The sequence below is a fragment of the Convolutriloba macropyga genome, chromosome 10 (genome assembly GCF_964194025.1).
Source record: "Convolutriloba macropyga chromosome 10, txConMacr16.3, whole genome shotgun sequence".
NCBI classification, from domain to species: Eukaryota; Metazoa; Xenacoelomorpha; order Acoela; family Convolutidae; genus Convolutriloba; species Convolutriloba macropyga.
In genome coordinates, this window is record NC_134477.1 from 48,073,889 (window position 1) to 48,097,328 (window position 23,440).

The following is a 23,440-nucleotide window of genomic DNA, read 5'->3' on the forward strand; positions in this document are numbered from 1 at the left end:
CAATAGATTATTTTCTGATTATTTATAAACTGATTGTTTTCAATTTTTTTATTCCTATTTGGTAGCTTACTGAATTGAGTGCCAACTTCAAATTGAAGTTTTGCTTATTTGGCTATTTCAAAGCAGGCTAAGTGCGTCTTTTATGGTCTGTATTAAGTGATCACGCTCGACCGATTGATCTACAGCCTTGAAATGTTGCTTCATAAACTTCATTTTAATGAAGCGTATGATATTAGGCGAAAACTTAAACTTATTTTTATTAGATATGAGGCAAAATGTTTGATTTAATGTTTTGTCGTCATCAAGCGAATACCATTTAACCCATTTATAAGCGGTACTTTAAAATCCACTTGACGCTATAAAGTACACAAGCGTCTTTAACAAATGTATCTACATGATATTAGTTAACAAAAACGATCGCAAATCGAAATTTTGGATCTTTTCTCTTTTTGCCTCCCCAGTACGTTATTCGCCCCCAGTTACAGAGTGCGTGCCACTACATAGTTAAAACTTATGTAAAAATATGGCATATGCGTCGGGTGTTCAAATAATATGCGCCCAACAATAAGCTTGGGGAGGCACAAACTTTTTTTCATTGATCATTTGTATCGCTTCATTTTATGTCCGGCACTTTTTATGGCGTCATTTCTCTGTTTTGTTCTTACGTTCTATTACTCTAAACTGTTTAGAAAGAGCAATGAGTGTTTTTATCATATTTTCGACTTTTACATTTGTTTTTTCGCCAATTTTTTTTTTGCCGGATTGTTACCGAGGGGCAAAAATAAACTTAAAAAATGATTCATTTTAAAGGTGCTTTTTTAACTCATTTTCATGTAAAAAGATTTGTTAAGGACACTTGAGTGACTACTCAAAAGTGTCAAGTGTTTTTTTAAATTACCGCTGATGAGTGTTTCAATTGGTATTAGCCTAAAGTCCACGAAATTTTAGTTTAAATTTTTGCCTAATCGCTACAGAAAATGTATTTGCCTAATCAAGTTTTCGCCTAATCCTATCCCCCTGTATAAAATTTTGCTCAGTGATTTGACAACCGATTATTCGGCATGCATTATCTAAGCGGGTTCCACGTGATTAAATTATGCATTCTTCTGAAGGTTTTTTCTTTTAATTTGGAACTCAACTTTTTTGAAGATGCTAGGGTGCCACAGGAATGCAAAAACTCAAAACCTTTTTGATGTGCGGGATTGCGATTTTTCTTTTCGTCTAGAAAAATACACCCTGGTTTGACGTGAAAAATGCGCCAATAGCTGTGTATAAAAGATGAAGTCTGCTAGAAACGTTTCTGGTTTGCTACAACGATCCAGTCCCTCAATTATATTGACCAACTGTAAGCAGTCACCGTGTTTGTCCTTTCTCCTGCAAACTCAAAAATACACGACAATTTGTCTCATTTTTCAGGACAGCAAAACTTTTCAGAGAAACGACGTTTTGCGGCGAACTTTTCTTTTAAGATGTAGAAAACAAACGGTGACTGTATTATATTTAAAAGTGTATGTTTACTAACGGTCAACGATGGTTTGATATGTCTAACCCGAGATATTTTCATACCTAAACATATTGGACATATATCCTTTTCATGAGTTGAGCAACCCTGTTTTCAAAATTGATTTATACGACACAAGATATATCAATGGAATTTCTTTGAAAATCATCGTGGATCAAAAAATTTGGTCGCTTCATTGTTAATCCCGCGGCCTGTATTGGTCAACCTACGGCGAACCCTTCCACTTAGTTTGACACAAAGTGTTTTCATAACCAATAGGAGTCGACCATGATCTTTTCAACCACTCAAGAGTCATCCTAATTCTGAGTAAAGATAAATTTTATTGTATTTTGACGTCATAATCTGCGATGGTGTGATAATATGCTATGTTCCAATATTCACATTAATTTTATATAAGGATTCATAACATAGTCTATCCAATCATAAAACAATGGTACGTTAGTGAAAAAGCTGCCATTGTTGCATCCAAGCATAGGTGTGTCACTTCTGGCAAGAGAAAAGCTGGCGACTCCCATAAGACAGTCTGGAACCATAGACCTGCAGAGGAACTTATAAAGAGGCCCCCCGTCATCCATCATGCAAATACTGCCTTGCTCAATCACAGCTTTCACACAAATCAGTTCTTCTGGACAGGGTTTTATGATGCCTACTGTTTTGCTGGATTCAATCAACACAGTTCGTTTGAAGATCATCTGTTTAAGTTTCTTCGGAAGTGCCAAGCGATCCACTTCTGTAATGAAAGATCCCATACCGCAAGCCCCAATTATTTCACTGTCAATGTTTTCCGTAATCATTGATTCCTCTGGGTTGCATACCCGTATCGCCATTTCATTGCCGTTTTCAATCGCTTTCTGGGTTTTGAGCAAAGCAAGGTCACTCAGTGGAACATTTAGTTCCTGGTAAACAGGGTTCATAAATATGCGCTCTACGTTGTAACGGACCCTGGGCGAATCTTTTTCAGAGAAATCGCCCACCTCAATTTTTAGCCTTTTTTTCGTGTCTTCCATATCTCTCACGCAGTGACCCGCTGTCAGTACGAATCTGTCGCTCAGAATAGTTGCCCCGCAGAAATCGCGCCCGTTCAGTAACCGAGCAAAGAATAATCTAGGCGGTGAATTGACTCCATTGATAATGAGAGATGTTAGTTGTGACGTCACAGAGGAACCCTAGTTGAGAGTCTTATGGAAAATTATCGACTCATAAAAAGGAGTTTCCTTAGACACGAATTGTTCATGAAATGACTTTCAGCTCATAAAAAAAAACAGGTTGCTATCAACAGTTTTGTCAACTGTTCTCCACAGCATAGAGAGTGTAGATTTTGTCTATTTTAAAACCGCCACCCCCCCCCCCCCCACTCGCCCGACCCCTCCTCCCACTTTATCTTCACTCCTCAGTCTCTGTTAAAGAATTTTTGGGTCCCATTATAGCTCTGTTTAGTGGTCAGAACCCCCCCCCCCCGCTTATTGGTCAGAAAACCTATAGCCCCCGCCCCCCATCATGGAAAAAAGGAAAAACCCAAATTTTCAGTATTTTCATGAGCAAAAGGGTAATCCTATGCAATTATTAAAGCTGTGCCCACGCTCACATAATCTGCAGGGATTTAGCTCTCTTAATACTAGTCTTTTGATAAGTTGAGCCCTCAACTAGGCATAATAAATTTTCGACACTCCCTTCAGATCGTCAGGGGATTTCTTGGTGACTGAGAAATTACAGCCTGAAAACAGAACAGATAAAACTGCCGCAAAGAGCAAACCCATGTTTTGATTGCGATCAATGTTATGAGAGAATTCAAATGAACTCGGCAAAACTTGATTGTGTATATATGACAATCTGAGATTAATAGCCAAGGTTAACAAAATACAACCTAATTGGTTAGAGTTATCAGAACTTTCATCAACCCTGATGAACTCATCAGAACTCTGCTTCCAGATTAATATTTTTTCTGGATGGCAAATATGAAAACTCATTGGTTAACTATCAATGTCAATTCAGATTGTTAAGTATTTATACGTTCTCAAATATAATGAGTGTATTTAAAAAAATAAATTTGTGAATATATGATAAAAATAAAACGTCGTCCAGTGTGATGAAAAAATTGTTAATTTAACTTAGCAAGTCACGAAACTAAAAATAAATTTTTGGATCAATTCTATCCCCCTCTCCCAGCTGTGTTGTTATAAACATTTTACGACCCCCAAGCGTAAGTGCGATTTTTTAAATAGTTATATTGTATAACTACGCATAATTTTTTAAAGGGGGGCAATAAAACACAGGGGAAAGGATAGATCAAATTTTTGTCCCAATAATTCTGCTGATTTTATTCGGACAAATAATTTTTGCAAGCAGTGGATAAAAATTTTAATTCTTATTAAATTTGTCTTTTCCGTTGATTTCACAGCCATTTTGTATTTATGTGCTACATAGCATTATCCGCGGTATGCGATAGTTAAGTAACGCATGAAAGTCCAAATATACAGTGGTTACGCTGAAAAGTTGAAAATAGAGCGTTCTATTGCACCCTAAGTACATCCTTGTTTGAACAGGTTTACTTATATCATTGAGCATAGAAGTCTCGCAATAGTTTTCATAGTGTGAATAAACCATGGCAAAAAGTTAAAAAGACAGCATCATTTGTTTTAACTTTTAACGATTCCAGCTCCGGTGTATTTGGTTTTAAGCATCTTTCACATGTGGATGTTTTACTATAGTTTTGCTTGCGTGTATAGCATACAGCCTTAAAATGATCATCACAAAGCTTTTGTGTCAAAACCGGATAAAAGAGTTACCGAAAAATGAATTTTAATCTGAACTTATTGCAGGAGAGGCATTCTGCTTTTTTCTGGATGGTCAGCACTCTGTTCATGTCGCAATTTACAATGGCAACACTTGACTTTTGAGTAAATTTTACTGCATGAAGAATAATATGTCCAGCTTAACTCCCGCCAACAAAGTTTGTTTTATATGCGATTCGAGCTTCCGCGTGCGTACTTGTAACATTTAAATTCCGTATCAAATGGTAACCACTAAGCTAAATGGACTTGATGATAATTGTCTCCAAACTATCTTATGTAAAATAAGTGTGTAAATTACTATTGTAATTAAAAGTTATAAGCCACAAAATTATGGCATTATTCTGCTCAGAATTAGTTTTGGGATATGACTAAAATTCAGACTCTACAGGATAATTTTAGCCTGGGTGAACTCTACGACCTCAATATAATCACAAAGAAGAAAAACTGCAAATAGACAAACTTAATGTATTCCGGAGATGCAATGCTCCTTAATTGAATTAAGTTTTTACTCTTGAACTGTGCTGGTTCAGCGCTGAATTGCTCTGAGACTGGATTTTTACACATTATATTCCAATACGGAGGTAGAAACAATACACGATTTTCATTGACCTTATTTATTCTCCCACAATTTCACTGTTATTTAGTGTAGAGGGAAAATTATTTTACACTGGCTGGCCTTGATTTTGATTTAAATTTACTTCATGAAAATTAGTTTGTTCAGCTTAACTCCCGCCACCCAGGTTTAATATATATGCGATTCGAACTTCCGCTTGGTTACTCGCAATATTTAATTTAAGTAGAAAGTCGCAGCCATAAAGGTGAACGGACTTTGTGGTGATTGCCTACAAACTAGCTTAAGTATAAAGAGAATGCAAATAACTATAGTTATTACAAGTCATAAGCTACAAAGAATGGAATTATTCTGTTCAGACCTTTTTTTTGTGGTATGAGTATTTTCAGACTTAGTATGCAATAGTTAAGTAACGCATGAAAGTCCAAATATACAGTGATTACGTGGAAAAGCTGAAAATAGAGCGGTCTGTTGCACCCTACGTACATCCTTTTTCGAACAGGTTTTTCTTTTATCATTCAGCGTAGAAGTCTCGCAGTGGTTTTCATAGTGTGAAGAAACCATGGCAAAAGTTAAAAAGACAGCATCATTTGTTTTAACTTTTAACGATTCCAGCTCCGGTGTATTTGGTTTTAAGCATCTTTCACATGTGGATGTTTTACTATAGTTTTGCTTGCGTGTATAGCATACAGCCTTAAAATGATCATCACAAAGCTTTTGTGTCAAAACCGGATAAAAGAGTTACCGAAAAATGAATTTTAATCTGAACTTATTGCAGGAGAGGCATTCTGCTTTTTTCTGGATGGTCAGCACTCTGTTCATGTCGCAATTTACAATGGCAACACTTGACTTTTGAGTAAATTTTACTGCATGAAGAATAATATGTCCAGCTTAACTCCCGCCAACAAAGTTTGTTTTATATGCGATTCGAGCTTCCGCGTGCGTACTTGTAACATTTAAATTCCGTATCAAATGGTAACCACTAAGCTAAATGGACTTGATGATAATTGTCTCCAAACTATCTTATGTAAAATAAGTGTGTAAACTACTATTGTAATTAAAAGTTATAAGCCACAAAATTATGGCATTATTCTGCTCAGAATTAGTTTTGGGATATGACTAAAATTCAGACTCTACAGGATAATTTTAGCCTGGGTGAACTCTACGACCTCAATATAATCACAAAGAAGAAAAACTGCAAATAGACAAACTTAATGTATTCCGGAGATGCAATGCTCCTTAATTGAATTAAGTTTTTACTCTTGAACTGTGCTGGTTCAGCGCTGAATTGCTCTGAGACTGGATTTTTACACATTATATTCCAATACGGAGGTAGAAACAATACACGATTTTCATTGACCTTATTTATTCTTCCACAATTTCACTGTTATTTAGTGTAGAGGGAAAATTATTTTACACTGGCTGGCCTTGATTTTGATTTAAATTTACTTCATGAAAATTAGTTTGTTCAGCTTAACTCCCGCCACCCAGGTTTAATATATATGCGATTCGAACTTCCGCTTGGTTACTCGCAACATTTAATTTAAGTAGAAAGTCGCAGCCATAAAGGTGAACGGACTTTGTGGTGATTGCCTACAAACTAGCTTAAGTATAAAGAGAATGCAAATTACTATAGTTATTACAAGTCATAAGCTACAAAGAATGGAATTATTCTGTTCAGACCTTTTTTTTGTGGTATGAGTATTTTCAGACTTAGTATGCAATAGTTAAGTAACGCATGAAAGTCCAAATATACAGTGATTACGTGGAAAAGCTGAAAATAGAGCGGTCTGTTGCACCCTACGTACATCCTTTTTCGAACAGGTTTTTCTTTTATCATTCAGCGTAGAAGTCTCGCAGTGGTTTTCATAGTGTGAAGAAACCATGCTAAAAAGTTATAAAGACAGCAGCATGTGTTCGAACTTTTAAATGTTCCAGCTCAGGTGTATTTGGTTTCAAACATCTTTCACATGAGGATGTTTCTTTATATTTTTGCTTGCGTGTACAGCATACAGCCTTAAAATGATCATCACAAAACTTTGCGTCAAAAACGGATAAAAGAGTTACCAAAAACTGAATATTAATCTGAATTTCTTGCATTAATAAATTGACAATTTGTTTTGCTCTTAAATAGGCTCATATAAAACTCAATGCCTTTTGCAGTTCCTTAACCAAATTGCTATTCATAGACATTAACCCGGAGGTTGGTGGCAGAGCAAATCAGCGCTGATTCAGTGTAGAGGCATTCTGTTTTTTTTCTGGATGGTCAGCACTCTGTTCATGTCGCAATTTACAACAGCAACACTTGATTTTTGAGTAAATTTTACTGCATGAAGAATACTATGTTCAACTTAACTCCCGCCAACAAAGTTTACGAAGTTTGTTTTATATGCGATTCGAATTTCCGCGTGCGTACTTGTAACATTTAAATTCCGTATCAAATGGTAACCACTAAGCTAAAAGGACTTGATGGTAATTGTCTCCAAACTATCTTATGTAAAATTAGTGTGTAAACTATTATTGTAACTAACAGTTATAAGACACAAAATATGGCATTATTCTGCTCAGAATTAGTTTTGGGGTTTGACTAAATTTCAGAATGTACAGGATAATTTTAGTCTGGATGAACTCTAGGACCTAAATATAATCACAAAGAAGGAAAACTGCAAATAGACAAACTTAATGTATTCCGGAGATGCAATGTTCCTTAACTGAATTACGTTTTTACTCTTGAACTGTACTGGTTCAGTGCTGAATTGCTCTGAGACTGGATTTTTGCACATTATATTCCAATACGGAGGTAAAAACATTACACTATTTTCATTGACCTTATTTATTCTTCCACAATCTCACTGTGATTTAGTGTAGAGGGAAAATTATTTTACACTGGCTGGCCTTGATTTTGATTTAAATTTACTTCATGAAAATTAGTTTGTTAGTTTGTTCAGCTTAACTCCCGCCACCCAGGTTTAATATATATGCGATTCGAACTTCCGCTTGGTTACTCGTAACATTTAATTTAAGTAGAAAGTCGCAGCCATAAAGGTGAACGGACTTTGTGGTGATTGCCTACAAACTAGCTTAAGTATAAAGAGAATGCAAATTACTATAGTTATTACAAGTCATAAGCTACAAAGAATGGCATTAATTTGCTCAGACCTTATTATGAGGTATGAGTAATTTTCAGACTTCACAGGATAGATTCAGCCTGCGCGAACTCTTTGACCTCAATATAATCATAATAAAGAAAAATTGTGAAAGGGGAAAAAAGTAAGCTGGAGATGCAATGTTTCAGAACTGAATTAAGTTTTTACTGATGATATGTGCTTTTTCAGCGCTGAAACGCACCGAGAATCAAGTTTGGGAAACTAGAAACTCCAATAGTTGAAAGCATAGCGATACATTGTTTCTTTTTTGATAACCCTTGGGCATATGTTGAATGGGAACCTCTTTGGTTTTGGAGCATCAAAATAATTGCGCATTTATGGAATAGTAGAACTAAACATAAAGTTATGCAAGTTGCAATTAGCTGTCTAATAGTACTCAATTTATAACCAGCAAACAAAACAAAAGCAGCTTCAAAAACGAAGAACAGACAGTTAAACAATCAATTACTTTCACTATATTCACAGATTAAACTAGGTCTGTTGAAGAGGATATCAAGTGTTTCTAGGCAGCGCTGAAAATTTTTCATCGGAGTTAAGCAATTATCCAAAACACTAAAAAGTCTATGATCCTTCTAAAAGAACCAGCCCACGAGCATACATAAAATTCAATTCTAAATAGGGCGACCCTCTTGATCGTTGTTTTAGCAGCCATTTATGATAGAAGCCTCTCGCATTAAAAAAACATTGGCCGACAAAATTGGAGAAAATGTGATACGTGCAATATCTGAGCCGAGCTTTTCCAAACTGAAAGGCACGTGGTTTAACAATGTCGCAAGTTACAAGGACCACACAACTACTGGGGCAATGGGTTGATTCCAAAACGCTACACTGGGGGCTGTTAATGCACTTGTAATTTCGAGAAATTGCATTCTGTGTCTCATTTTTTCACCAGAGCAGAAAACTCTACGCTCATAATCCCGGCAATTAATGAAATAGTTCGGCACCCAGGATGAAGTCCGCGATCCAAGACAGGTATGGGCCGGACGGACTTGGGTCGCGGCCGAGGGGTTCAGACTGAACAGACCCCCAGCCAGGATTTCGATCGAATAAAAGAAACAATAAAGAAAAGAAAGATCAAAATGTGGAACCAGAATTGTGCAATGAGTCACTCAAAGTAATCATCAAATATTAAAACCAACATTGGATGCGAAATGAATGCACCGAAAGGAATAGGATCCTTTATTAACAAAACAGTCAGCTCTAGTATAAATATCAGAGAAAAGCTAGATGGGATTGTAACCATTCCCTTGTTCGCACAACAAGCTGACGAAAACACAACCGTCAAAATTATGAAGTTAGTATCGTATACTTAGACTGGCAAAATTACAGATCTCATAAAAATTTTCAAACTGACAAATTTTTCAATATCAAAAATATTTTCATTAAACTTCTTTTTTAGGAACGCATATATATATATATATATATATATATATATATATATATATATATATATATATATATATATATTCAACCACATTGACAAGGTTAGAGAGGCACGCAAAAAACGCAACAGTTGAAGTTTCAATACAGTATTCATGACAGTATTCATATTTGCTTTTTGCACTGTTAACTTTTGCATTCATGCTAGAACCCCTATTTCGAACTTGATTTCACCAAGGAGAAGTGTTCAAAAATGTGTCTGTTTTCTTATTGAAAAAATTTGGTCAGAACGTCTGCAGGCATATTTTCTGTTGTAAAATACAACAATTCAAGTTTCTGGTTCTCTAACATTCTTCTCAGAAATTTTAGTTTTATAGTTAATTGTTTAGCTTTTGCTCTGAAAAAATTCATAGGAATATTTCGTAGACAATACTACAAATTTTGAGAGGTATTTTTGGAAATGGCATAACAATGGCCCTCAAGGGTTTCGGGAAAAGCTTTTCCTAAAACATCTGTATGCTCAATGTCCAAAACTTCTTTTGCTCTTGTGAAGCAATCCTTGGTAACAGGCTGTTTTTTCATTTGACTATACTCACGAACTTTAAAACTTTCAAATTTTGTGTCACGCCTTTTCATACCATCCTCCATTTCTGGTAGACATTTCAGATCAAGAAAATTGTTTTGTCCCATATTTGTAAATTGTCAACATTAACTCATGTCTGATTGAAACAAAAATTCACCGAGTTTTTCACCAATTGAAACATCAACACCAACCCTTTTAAGTTTTGAGTTATCAGGAACGAATAATGCATCTTTTAGAACAATCTTTTTCAGTTCCTCCTCGTTATTCTTCGCCAAATGCACAAAATCTTCTTTTATCAAGATGGAAGAGTGCTTTTTGCTTGCACTTTGATTTATGTCAGTAGAATTTTCATCACAACAAAATCCTGAGGTTCAAACAAATTCTAACTCATATAGTGGATAAAAATTTTCTCTTTTATTTTTCAAAAATAATGGTTTGGATTTTTAGAATATTTTTTCCAATCGTTTTTCATTGCATAGGAGTCCAATTGTTTTTTTTAGTGAAAAGTTTTTAAGGCAATATCTCCAACTTTTTTACACTTAAATTTTGTTAGTTTTGAATTTGGCTTCTCACTGCTACTTTCCGGCCGTGGTGCACGACAAGATCACGCAATATGTCCCTTTTTGTGACAATTAAATCAAATTCAATCATTGCTACGGAGAAAACATTTGGTTTCTCTGTAGTTTCTCTTGTTAGGTTTCTCACTTTCAAAATTAATCAAGTCACGTTTAATTTCATCAAATGATTTTTCTTGACCGCCTTTAACCACGATACACAAATTTTCAAACTCACGAGGACGTCCTTTCAAAAATGTCGGGACAAACATTTTCTAACTTAAGGATTCTTCGACTTCAAAAATGTTTAACTTTGTGTCCTCAGCGCTAGTAATACAGTCCACGTTATGTTCATTATTTTATTTTTATAAATTTGTTATATCAGATATCAGGTTTTGTAAAGGTCACTTCTCTCAAAATTTTGAAAACTCTCGCAAAAACCGGCCCAACTCTCAGAACTTTGTCCTCTATAGGGTCGCAAAAAAAATTGATTGCTTATCGAGACACTGCATTAATTGATACCAGATGGCCATCTATTGTTCATCAAAATCCCATTACTCTGTTTATCGGCGTCATGAGTTTACTCCTCTGAGGGTAATCCCATTAGCTTAGGTATAAATTCCTTTTATCCTACATTTCCATCAAGGATTTTACTTTACTTCGAAACATGCATCCGCACTTCAATTTTTTCTGCAAACAAGACAAATTCCTCCTTACCGCTAATGAAAAGTTTATCAGTCGTTGTGCTATTCAAATTTTTCAACCTTTAGAGGTTAAAAAACTGTTTTAAAAACTCCAGACATAGACAAAAATAAAGTTAAAATTGAATTCAAAACCGAGAATTTTAAAAAAATCAAATTAATCTTGGTAGAAAAACTTGACTTAGACGTTGAAAAAACACAAGGTGTAACTTGTAAAACTTTTATTACCGACACAATACTATAGGCCAGCGAACAGGTCCTTACCTAAAACAAAACTTTTCTTACTCTTACTTAAAAAAACTTTTTTTCTAAAACAAAGCCGAGACCGTAAGTTTTCGCAGTTGAACGAAAAATTTTTAATAGAAAGTAAAATTTATTTTAAAAATTTTTTTTGTCCACTTATTTTGAAAACAGGCCAATAATAAATGAGAAAGTAGCATCCTTGATGAAAATGGTGTGGACATTGACACATACAGTCACTGATTCCCTCACAGCGACTCTGCACGATGAGGACGAAATCTCCAGATAACAAACACTAACTTACAAATATCTCTTACGCATGGACCAAGTTTCGCAATAATATTCAAGCAAATCTTCATCACATTATTTAATTGATTTAAACAATTTTACATGCTCTTTAACAGTTTGAATATCTTTTACAGGTCGATGTACTTTTTACAATTTTAATGTACTTTCACAGTTTCAATATGTTTTACAGATCGATATACCTTTATAGGACAAAACTATATCGATCGACTTTTTGCAATCAACGTTTTTTCGTTTTCGTAAGCAAAGGGTAGCTTTCACGCATCCGTAATCAAGTTTTGACTCAAAACTTTAACTTTATAAATATAAAGCATAAAATTTAATAAAAACAACAATTTCCGTGTTCACAACCCTCTCTCTCTCTCTCTCTCTCTCTCTCTCTCTCTCTCTCTCTCTCTCTCTCTCTCTCTCTCTCTCTTTCTCTCTCAAGGACACACCCTCTCTCAGCAAATTCTTTTTTCTCTCTCTCCCTCTCTCTCTCTCTCTCTCTGTCTCTGTCTCTCTCTCTCTCTCTCTCTCTCTCTCTCTCTCTCTCTTTCTCTCCCTCTCTCTCCCTCACTCTCTCTCTCTCTCTCTCTCTCTCTCTCTCTCTGTCTATGTCTCTCTCTCTCTCTCTCTCTCTCTCTCTCTCTCTCTGCAGATGTGGCCCTAAATCTCCTCCCGCTGCCTCACTAACACTGACTGTGTGGTTTTCTCTTCAACAACTCTGTCGCACAGGCCACCCTCTGGACTTTTCTTGTCCTTTGTCCTTCGGCGTCCTTGTCCTTTGTCAGATTTCTGGGGCCCTATCCTTTTGTTAGGGTAAAGGAGCACTCAGAAAAACGCAGCAGTTGAAGGTTCAATTCATTGTTGTGTGAATATGGGTGGCAAATATAAGTAGCAAATCAGTATATTTATATAGTGTATATTTCCCGTCTTGATCTGGATATGTGAAATTAGCTCAAAGTTATCACATTGCTTTTCTTCTCTTTTAAATTTTGGTCGATGCTGAAAATCCAAAGGACATTACAAATCAAAAATGTTATTTTTTGCTAAGTGGAGTTTTAAACATTTTTCTCACAGATTTTAAAACAAATGTTGCAAAACTTGAAGTTATTTCCCGAAAAAAAGATTGTGTAATTTCTTGAGGTACAAAAAACCTTGAAACGTCTCATGCAAAGAACACACAGAACAAGAATATCAACATAGAGAAAATCGACTGACTCAATTGGCCTCAAAACCGTAGTTTTGCCTTTTAAATCAGAATGTCTGATAGGGCTGAAACTGACCGCAAAATTTATCTCATCAAAACAAACAAAATTTCATGCAGAAGTATCGTTGAATATAAATCTATATAAAAAACGCGAATATTAAAAAGTTTTACCAATTGAATTATTCCCTAACTATCCTCTCAAATAGGTGAAGTTTGTCATGCACACGTCATTTTGTCCCTAGTAACAGAAAAATGCACAAAAAATAATGAAACCAGAGTAATCTAAAAATCCTCCGGTAAATGCTTTCGCAAGGAACACTAGATTAAACGTATAATAAACTCTATCTTGTTTAATGAATACTAAGGGCGTTAAATCAATATTTAATTTATTTTTTGATAGTTATGGGCAATAAGAAAGAAGCAACGAGGAACTACAGAGAAGAAAGACTGGCTGAGGGAACTAAAACCTTTTCCAACAAAAAATTCACCAGAAGGGTTGTACTTTTTGTTGAACGTTAAGAAATAGCTGATAAAATCTTTAAGCCCTTATATCTGGGGAAAAACTCAAGACCCAGGTTAGCCCCTCTAGTTTGGGTAGCAGCCCCTCCGTTATGCTATTTGGAGTGTATTCATCAAAACAACATATTAAGACACAAAAAAGAAAAATCATCACATACTGAGTCTTACTCTCAGCTTCGAGGAAAATTTATGAGCTTGTTTTTGCAATCAAAATGTAATATTATGTGTTATGCTTGCAAAACTACTTCTACTTTAAAAGAGTAGCTTGATTTTTTTTCTTTTTGTCTAGTTGGTTGAACGGCACATTATGCTTGACAGTGTCAACAATTTTGCGAAGAAAGGGCACTTGAACTAATTTTTGTCAAAAATAAGCTTACTTTCTCAGGTTTTTTTCCAGAGCTAAAAATGAGTTAAATTCAATCACTGACAGCTAAATTGTTCTTCGTTTACTGAAAACTCGTCAGATGAATAGAAAAAATCTTACAATTTTTTAAAGCAAAAATAAAACTCTCTATGGCTATTCACACAACTCAATAGCAGCAAACTTTTAAAACGCATGCTAATACAATTAGAACCAATAAAGACTCGTAGTTTTTTTAAAATTCACATTTTTAACATTTTAAAAACTTTTTATTGACGCGTTTTTTTAAGATCTTTTCAAACTTCTGTTGATTTTTTCACTTCATTGAGAATTCAAACTAGAGCGGTAATTTAAGTCACCCTGAAGTAGTAAAGGGAGCAGTAAAGCGAGTAGCTTTCAGGCGTGATTCTTCGAACTACCTACAAAGTGGATTGATAAATGGTGTTTGATCAAATTGTCAAGTTTTCAGATAGAATTTTCCAGGTGCGTCAAATTGGGTTCTGTTTTTTTCTCTTGAGTGCTATTAAAATAATATGCGTTCTAATTGAGCAAATTTGGAATTGCTTGATTTCATCAACAGAATGTTTATGCTATTTATGATTTTGACACTATTTGTCTCAAATTAATCAGGACTACAAGTTTTTAATATTTTGTCCGCCCAGTTAGCATCTTTAATGACAAGACTCATTGGTTGCTAATGAGGCATAAATTGTTAGCTTATCTTATTTAATTCGTGGTTATTAACCGTGGTTCGACCACTTTTATCATCATGTGAACGTGGTGAAGCACGGGAGGTGACTGACAGATATAGTTGTTCTTCCTTGTAGAATTTAAATATTTGCTAAACATTGTCAGCCACAAACCAATTGAATTTTTACAAAATAACCAGAAACCATAACCAACTGTCTTTTCAAATCGAAGTTTTTTCATGTTCGTTTTCTCCTTTTCTCATTTCTCTTCGAATGGAATAATTTGGTTGATATTTTTGAGTTGACGTTTTTCTATTCCTGTTTCTCTTTTTCTATAGTGACTGACGTCATCATCGTCATCAAGGTCCTCTCCTCGGAGCACCGAATTGGAATTGTCCTTTGCTGATACTTGCATTTCGAACACCAACAACAATAAAACGGCACAAAATATCAACGCTGCTTTGTTCATGTCAAGTCTGATTTATCTGACCAATTTTGATTTTGAGAAATCTAGATATCTCTTTTTTTTACAAATTTTTAAAATTATAAGTTAAAAATTGATGATAATGGCTAGTCTCACCTTTGACCTTTGAGACAGTACAAACCAAAATCAGAGCAGAGTTGTCCAAAAATATCTCTGGGGGAGGGGGTGGTAGAGTGGTGAGTTTCGGTATTTACCGTGATATCCATCTACACTAAAAGTATCTCCGAGAAAATTTTTGCAAAATCTAAGAAATATGTTTCAATAACATTTTTTTTTCAAAGAACTGGGCTTTAATGTCGGAAATATGATCTAGATAATTCAGGCAGAATTTAACCATGATTAGACTATCAAGACGAAAAATGGCCGTCTCAAGTTAGCTGGATTTAGCGTGAACTAGCATGAAATGATCCGACAAAGCGCGTTGATGTTTCGACCCTGTCGGTCTATGAGAGACTGTGACTCATAAGTGCGACGATTCGAAACTGCGGGATTGTGACCAGACCGTGCGTAGCACTCAGTAGTATCATATAAGTTGGGCATTGGGAAAGTTTTTCATGAAATAGCATTAAATTGAACTCAAAAAAATTGTCAATTGTGAAGTTATTTACATTGATGTCTTATTAACTGCTTAGTTTTTTGAATAAAACATTTCCTGCAAAATTGTCTGTTCAATATGGCGTAAATCAACTCAACCTTTGGCAAAATTCGAGAAACTGGCTGTTCCATAAAATATATGACGAAGGCTTTTCTAATTAAACAAACTATTTTTAAGAGAATTGTTATTTTAAAACTGTAAAATTGTTGAGTGTTTTTTACGAAACAGTTAAGAATTTTTCGTTTTGAGTGTTATCAATTGAATTCTATTTTGGTAAGTTTTGCGTCAATTTGGCAAGTAGTAGCTGATTTTGGCCATAACTAAGAGCAAATTGTTTTGTTAAAACAAATGGGAAGAGATTGAACAATATTCTTCATGCTGAAAACGTGCAATTGATTTTAACAAGTTTACTTGATTTTCTCATTCTTATTGAAGAGCAAAAACCCGGTTACACACACGCTGTCACCGTGTGCACAATTGCTAGCCAAAATAAATAGCAACACTTCAATTAGACAGAAATGAAAGAAAACCTAATTGATCACAGAAGGTGCTTAACCATATTGATGGTTTGCTACTCCAAATTTGGAGAAAAAAGACAGTTAACATTTAGCAGTTTTACAACTATCCATAATACCGCTCACATGAGAAATTGAGTCTAAGAACTGGGTATCAAGTAACTACAATGTAAATTCGAATAGTAAATTTTTGATAATAAAATACCCAAAGACGTGTACAATGAATACATTTCCACCAGCACAAATGACAAAAATTATTCTTTTTGCGTCACTTCTGTCCGTGGATAAGTTTATTTTTTTTTTCATCGTCAATAAAAGCAAATATTTATATGCGAATTTTTGAAGAACTATTGTCACAGTTGCCCACAAGAAGTCAAAACTGCCCATAAGTGTTAACTTTACAAAATAAGGTTCAACTTATGTAAATTTTAAATGTATTGTTTTTCTTGGAAATCAAATGTCATTAATATTGAAACCGACTCAATCAATGATTCCACCCCATCTTTTGTACAAAAGTCAGACAATTCACGCTTTTTCAGTTTGCGGAGACCAAAATTCAGTTTCAAATACATTTAAACCATCACAACCCGAAAATCTGGAAATGTAAAATGCAACGTTAAAGATTAAAAAAATTGGAAAACCAATTTTCATGTTCATAGATTGCTGGGAGGTGTTCCCAGTAGAACAAATCGATATCATGAATTCTCAACTGTTAGAGAAAAAATTTTAAATATATAAATATATTGTTAAAATTTTACTTTCTCAATGTGTTATACAACTTTATCAGCCAACTTCAACTCAATTTAACCGTTCAAGAAAAAAATCATTGTATTAAAAACCGACGATTCTTTTACAAAGATGCTTTCGCCTTTTACAATAAGCACTGCTCTTTTGTATCTTGAAATGTTTCAAGAGAGAAGCTATTTTGTTATTTCAAAACAAAAAAATTTTGATGCGCTTTGTTGCGCCATTTTAAATTCACACATTTACATTGTATTCGTACCCTATTAATTTTTGAATCAGACCTTTTTATATTTTCTGAATCAAACAAAGCAATTATCTTCTGATTTTCTCTTGTGATCTTTTTGTTTCTTATTATCATTTTTTTGTTTCAAAGTATTAGATTAATTGTTTCAATTATTTCTATTGAAAACCCAACAAAACTTTTTTTAAAATCGTTGTCAAGTTTTTATTTTAAATTAAAGCTACTACACCGATTTCAAAGGGAGGTTCAACTTTCGTGGTGATTCTATATTTATCTATATTTATCATTGAAGAATATTTATGGTTTCTTTTCTTCATGTGCTTCTCTAAATTCTGATTTCTTGTGTGCAGCAAAAAACTTTGCATCTGTTTTTGTATCGAAAATACCATCAGTTTCATCAATTTGTGTTCTTTTGTTGCTGCTTGTTGAAAACTAATCGTTATGATTTGGTTTGCTCAAAAGTTGTTTCCTGTTTTGTAAATCAGATAACAGGCAAAAAAACAAAGAATGGTCTCAAAACTCAAAAGCATCATAACGACTAAATTAACTGACGATATACAAATGCATCATCTGGCGTCTGCAATTTGTTTGTTTCTTTGGACTTTCATAGCTGAAAGCAAATAGAATAGGATTGCACACCTTGAAAGCAGTAACTGAAAACGAAACCAGAAGTTATGTATGAAAGTTAAACTAATATCAAAATCTATAACAAAGTGCTTTTATGTCTTAGGAAACCGCATCCGATAGGATTTAATAATTTTAATGCAAGTTAAGCACAATATACTACAGCTTTGAAATACTGGTTCAAACCTAATGAACCAGAAGATTGCAATGATAGACCAGACTAGAAATTGGATTAATTTTGATATAATATAAAATGATGACAAACTAAAACAGTTAGCTGTTGCTTATGGCCTGTTTTTTGGACCGGAAATTGAGCTTCCTTAAAAATTTGAATTGTTTTGTATTTTTGAGCAACGTGTAAACACTATACTAACAGTTCTATTCTACCGATAATCTAGTTCAAACAATTACTTCTGATCCTAAAAGGGTGAAATGTTTTCCTCTAGCCTCGCGATATTCATATAATTATATAATTTTCTAAAAACACGAGTAAAGTCCTCATCAAAATTGCTCAGAGGTTGAAGTTGCATAACGCACAAATTCAGGCCCAAGAAGTGTGTAAGAACAGACTTTTTCTCTAGCTGGAAAGTGAGGAGCAACAAAAGCAAAATAAATAATAAACACTGATTCGGAATTACTAGTATTGATAAAATTTTAAAAATTTAGCCATGCGTTTTGAGGTTGGAAAAAGTTCACAAAAATGTTCAGTCGTTTTTAGTTAAAAATGGGAAAAACTCCTCATGTAAAAACGGTGGTAAAAACAGTGCTGGCGTCTATTCCCGACAATGAAAACTGTGCTGAAGTATGCTCCTACAGTTACTCGGTAAAACATTGAAAGCTTTTGACTCTGCTGATGCTAACATAACAACAAATGTAAGAAAACAAGCGCAACTCAAAAAGGCTTTTATCACAGTAAAAGAAATGTAGAGTTAGAGAACTTGCAGGTGAAATCATTTCTGATCCAGGGGATTTTAAAAAACAGAATATAATAAATATATTCAAATTTGATGACAATTTGAAATAATAAAACACTATGATAGACCAAAACGATATACTGGCGTTTAATATTCATTTTGTGATACAAAATTTTTTCTTAAAAAGTTTGCCATTACTGAAAAGCGTGTTATCAGTGTTAAAAAATGGCAAGATAACATATCTAAGCGATGTATGTTACTTCTATAAGCTGATAAATTTCACCAAATAATAAGCTGCATGCGTGAAATTACAAGTAACATTGTGATTAACACTATAGAGGAGGATCATTTCAGGTCTGCAATTTTATCTCGATATATTTTTGAGATCCAGTTTTGACAGAACTCAGACGAAGTCCAGAATTAGAAGGCTGCTTTGCTAAAACTATGGCTCAAGCATACTATGAATACAACCAGAAAAAATATTAAATAGAAAATATACTTTTTAAATTAACTGGCACTCATTTATTGAAGGGAACCATGAAAATTGAAGAATTGATTCAATAAAAGAAAAAAACGCTCAAAAAACTTATTGAAAAAACTTTTAGGCAATCTCAATTACATCTTTGAATAATAAAAGCTATCAGTAACAAACTTTTACATGTCCAATAACAACATCAAACTACTGTCATAACAAAAGGCAGCGTCCCAAAAATCTGCAACCCACGTTGGAACTAAATGCCTGACTGCTAGAAATTGGCAAAAAAAGGCCAAAAAAAAAGAATTAATCTTCAGCTATTTTTCGCAACGGAATCATTTCTTGTACAAAGAAACTTTAAACATTTGATATAAAAAATGCATTGAGCAATGGACCTCTTTTCATTTTCAAAAAAAGCAATCAAACAACACAATGGCTAAGAGACAGCCAAAATTTATTAAAAAATCGCAAAAATAGTTTGCAAAAAGACCTCAAAAATACAATAAAACTTTGTTTTATCAAAAAAAGAGAAAATTAGTAGAACATTATCTGAACATTAGAAGTTTTATTTTAGCCCATTCAAACAATTGAACCGAGAACAGTTTAAAAAATGATTAAAGGAGCCGCACGTGATTAATTAATATTCGTCACATTCAGAACCCGGGTCGAGAAAAAATTGGAAAATTATGTAAGATAGGCGGTGAAAAGTTAATATTTGCACCGCAGAATTTCGTACATAATTTCGCGTTGAAATGCGTTGAATGCGGTGAAATTATGTAAGTTCACCCCTAGAGTAAGCGGTGATCTTACAAAATTTACCACAATTCAAAATATGTAATTTCACCGCCCTTACAAGGGTTCGAATCTCTCACCTCCTGAATGTCATCAACTTCTTCTTCCGCTGCGCCATCTCTCAATTGGTCTAGTATTTTTGTATTGAACATCAATCAAGTTAACTCTACTTTCTGTAAAACATGCGCGGTGAATTTTTGTAAAGTTTGCGATTTTTAGCGGTGAAATTACAAATTTTAGCGGTTAAATGTGGTGATTTTTTGTAAGATCACCGCTTACTCTAGTGGTGAAATTACATAAATTCACCCATTAGAAAAAAGTGTCAAAAAGATGTGAGATTAAGGGGTAGTTTTAATGAAAGGGTAAATCTAACAATTCTTCCCTTACATTCCATTAATTTCACCGCATTCTTTGCTGATTTCACACAATTTTAACAATTTTTTCTAAGCGGTGAATTTATGTAAGTTCACCACTAAGTTGAGCGGTGGATTTATGTAATTTCACCGCTACCAGGGGATAAAGGTTTTTCACCGCATTCACCGCCTGATTTATGTAATTTCAAAGCATTCACCGCTTATCTTACAAAAATTTCCGCATTCACTGCTTATCTTACATAATTTTGCGTTGAATGGCGGTGACAACTCAACCCGGGACAGATTTTCCACATCAAATTATCATTCTCTCAAATATAGTGATATGAACATTAAAAAAGCACTCAGTATTCGCTCATCGCTTCAATTTTGTTTAACCATTCTCTTGAACTACTCCAAATTATTTCAGGTTTTTCGTTTTTTTTTGCAAGTTTTGTCTCAATAAAACTAATATCCTGCTCTTATTCGAACAGTAAAACTTAGAATACCAGTGACAATAGCGAAACAATGATAAAAATGGTACGAACAGCTCAATGAGAAAAAAGTGTTAAAAAACATGAAAGAAAAAATGTTGTGAAGTGCAAAACACTCAACTTCTTTGGATTGTGGTTGCTCAAAATCTGAGCGGAAACCAATTTTTGCAGAACGGCCTTCGCTATTAATGCCAGACTGGCTCTTTGCTGAAATTTCAATTAACTTTTAATATCCTCAAATCCAATAGTCGTTCGGTCGTTTAAAAGGACGGTAACTTTAAATGATTGAAGTCAAGAATACCCTAAGTAAAGAAAATTCGATCTCGTATGAAACTTTCTAAGACTGCAATCAGATGATGGTATTAACGCTAATTTCTGGTAATAAAGTTTAACAAGTTTATAATTTTTGGCGCTTTTCATGATGTAGCCAAAAAAAACAAATTCGATTAAGAATCAAATTTTATTCAAAACAAGAACCAACTGATCTTTGTAACAGTTTATAAATATTCTGATTTAGTAACTTGTACACTGTTCAAAGATTTACGCTGGCGCACATATTTTTCAAAATTGCATCTATAACATAATGTTTATTGACCACCGACTGGTTGAATGAATTCAATATTTACATAGTAAATATCAGATAACTCCCCTATACACTTTAAGTAGCTGAGGCATTGCTGGTTCTGACGAAGAATTTAGCTTTTCATATATTTGAAATTCGACTTTTGTTAGGGAACTAAGAGATTACAAAAACAACACATTAAGAAACTTGACTGTAAATAGACAAAATGTGAAAAACAATCCCTTTTTTGTAACGTATAAGTTTTAGCAATCTCAATTGTGGATATGTTGCAATTCGATTTGTTCGGTTAGTTTCAGAAAACACGTGTAATTGCCTTTGGATACTCAGGGTTTTCTTACCAAAAATCGGGGGATCAAGGTCATTTCTCATTTTCAACAAAAATTTTTCAGATATTGGGTTTTTTCCAGGTTTTATCAGATCTAAAGTGTTTGGACTGATTATTCGACTTCCTAATGTCTGGTGATTTTTGTTGGTAACTACTAGAGTTGCCAATATTTCAGGCCTTCTTGTCGATCTTGGAGACACCGTCACTGAACTCTGAAGCAAATTTTACTAATAGCCTGATAAATTCTCGTTGTGGCAGTTTGATCATTGCAGAAAATACGACGCCACCGTCGCGAGTGGAAACCAAAAATTATCGTTCGTTTTGCATATTGTTCTATTGAATCTTGTACTAACCAAACAAAATCTATTTTTTGTCGTTTAATGCACACTCCTCATCGATTGTTTTGGTATCTGACTCTAGAGGAAGGTATTTGCGAGTCCATCTTTTGCAAACAATGTCGGCATATGCTTGAGTCGTTTCGGAGGTTTTTGTTAGCTCGTGGTGACGTTCAACTGTGGCTGGCATGAATAGACCGTTAGCTCTGTCTGGCCCCAAGAGCAAGTACTTGACCGTAATGGCTGTCGGATTGACAGGGTCTTAACCTACTGCTGTAAACGGTCTTGCGTTGAGTTTTTGCCGTACAAGACACAATATTGTACTTAGTGCTTCATCACTGATGCTATTGTTGTCCAAGATTGCAATCTTGTCTTTATTTTAACATTGAACCGTTCTTTCTAACAATCCATCAAAACGTTAGGGCTCCAGAAGCGTTGAATTTCCTTTAAAATTTTTATTCAGTCACTTTCAATCTTAATTTAGTCCCATTCGTTCGAAATTTTTTTCATTTCTTTTGGTAAGCCAAAAAGGTTGAATCGCATCATTTTCGCCAGGTTCTGCTATGTTTGCCAGGTCGTAGGTTTGACAGGTCCTGCTATAAATCTTATAGCTGCAGCTAAACTTGTTTCTGTGTCCAATGAATATCATTGTTCAATGTAAAAACCTCCGGTTGTTATGCAATTGGAATGGCAGCACCATCTCTTCAGGCTGCGTTGTGCAATATTGATTTCAACCGGCTCAAAATAGTCACCTTTGGTGTAGTTTATTGGAAAAGCATGCTCGTCAGGACAGTCTTGTGCAGTTCCAACATCGGTGGAGGAAATAGTTTGGCGTTCGAGTGTCAACATTTTCTACATCTTGAAATGATTTTCCGCAAAGTAAAGCGTAATCCAATGACACTAAGCTGCTCTTGAAGAAGGTTCTGTGCCCTGGTTAAGTTTTTGACAATATTCTGTCTCCAAAGGAAATCGCATGCAAAGTGACAACTTCAAGGGTTGCAATGAATCCTTGCTGCTGGCTACCATCTCCGAAACAAAAACAATTGGGGAGTTTCAGATTATATATTTCGAAGCAATATCCGTTCTCTTTTTCTAATCTTGTTTGGTTTCAGAGGTGCGTTCTCTTTTGTGTCAAAATTTTTGCTGTATAAAAAATTCTGATTCTATGACAGTTGCTGCTCAAATGGTTGCTCCGTTGCTAGAGTACCGATCATTTGCTCAGCCTCAACGTGAACCTGTTGGCACCAGAGTTCCGGCTACTTTTCTCCATTTTCCTAAAGCCATGCCTGACCGCTTAGGCACAGTTGATTCTAGCAATGAACTTTCCTGTTTTATCTATTTCTACAGGGTTTCCGACACTTTGACAATATTCAACTGATTCTTGATTACCTT

The 23,440-nt window shown here is 34.6% G+C and overlaps 1 protein-coding gene across 1 annotated transcript; it reads right to left on the minus strand.

Moving 5' to 3' along the window:
* Positions 1 to 1,899: 1,899 nt before the first annotated feature.
* Positions 1,900 to 14,992, minus strand: LOC142348050 (myeloblastin-like). The gene is made up of 2 exons (XM_075399217.1): positions 14,924 to 14,992; positions 1,900 to 2,688 (listed from the first exon to the last, which is right to left on the minus strand). Exons 1-2 carry the CDS (start codon positions 14,990 to 14,992, stop codon positions 1,900 to 1,902), a joined length of 858 nt encoding a protein of 285 aa, XP_075255332.1.
* Positions 14,993 to 23,440: the final 8,448 nt, after the last annotated feature.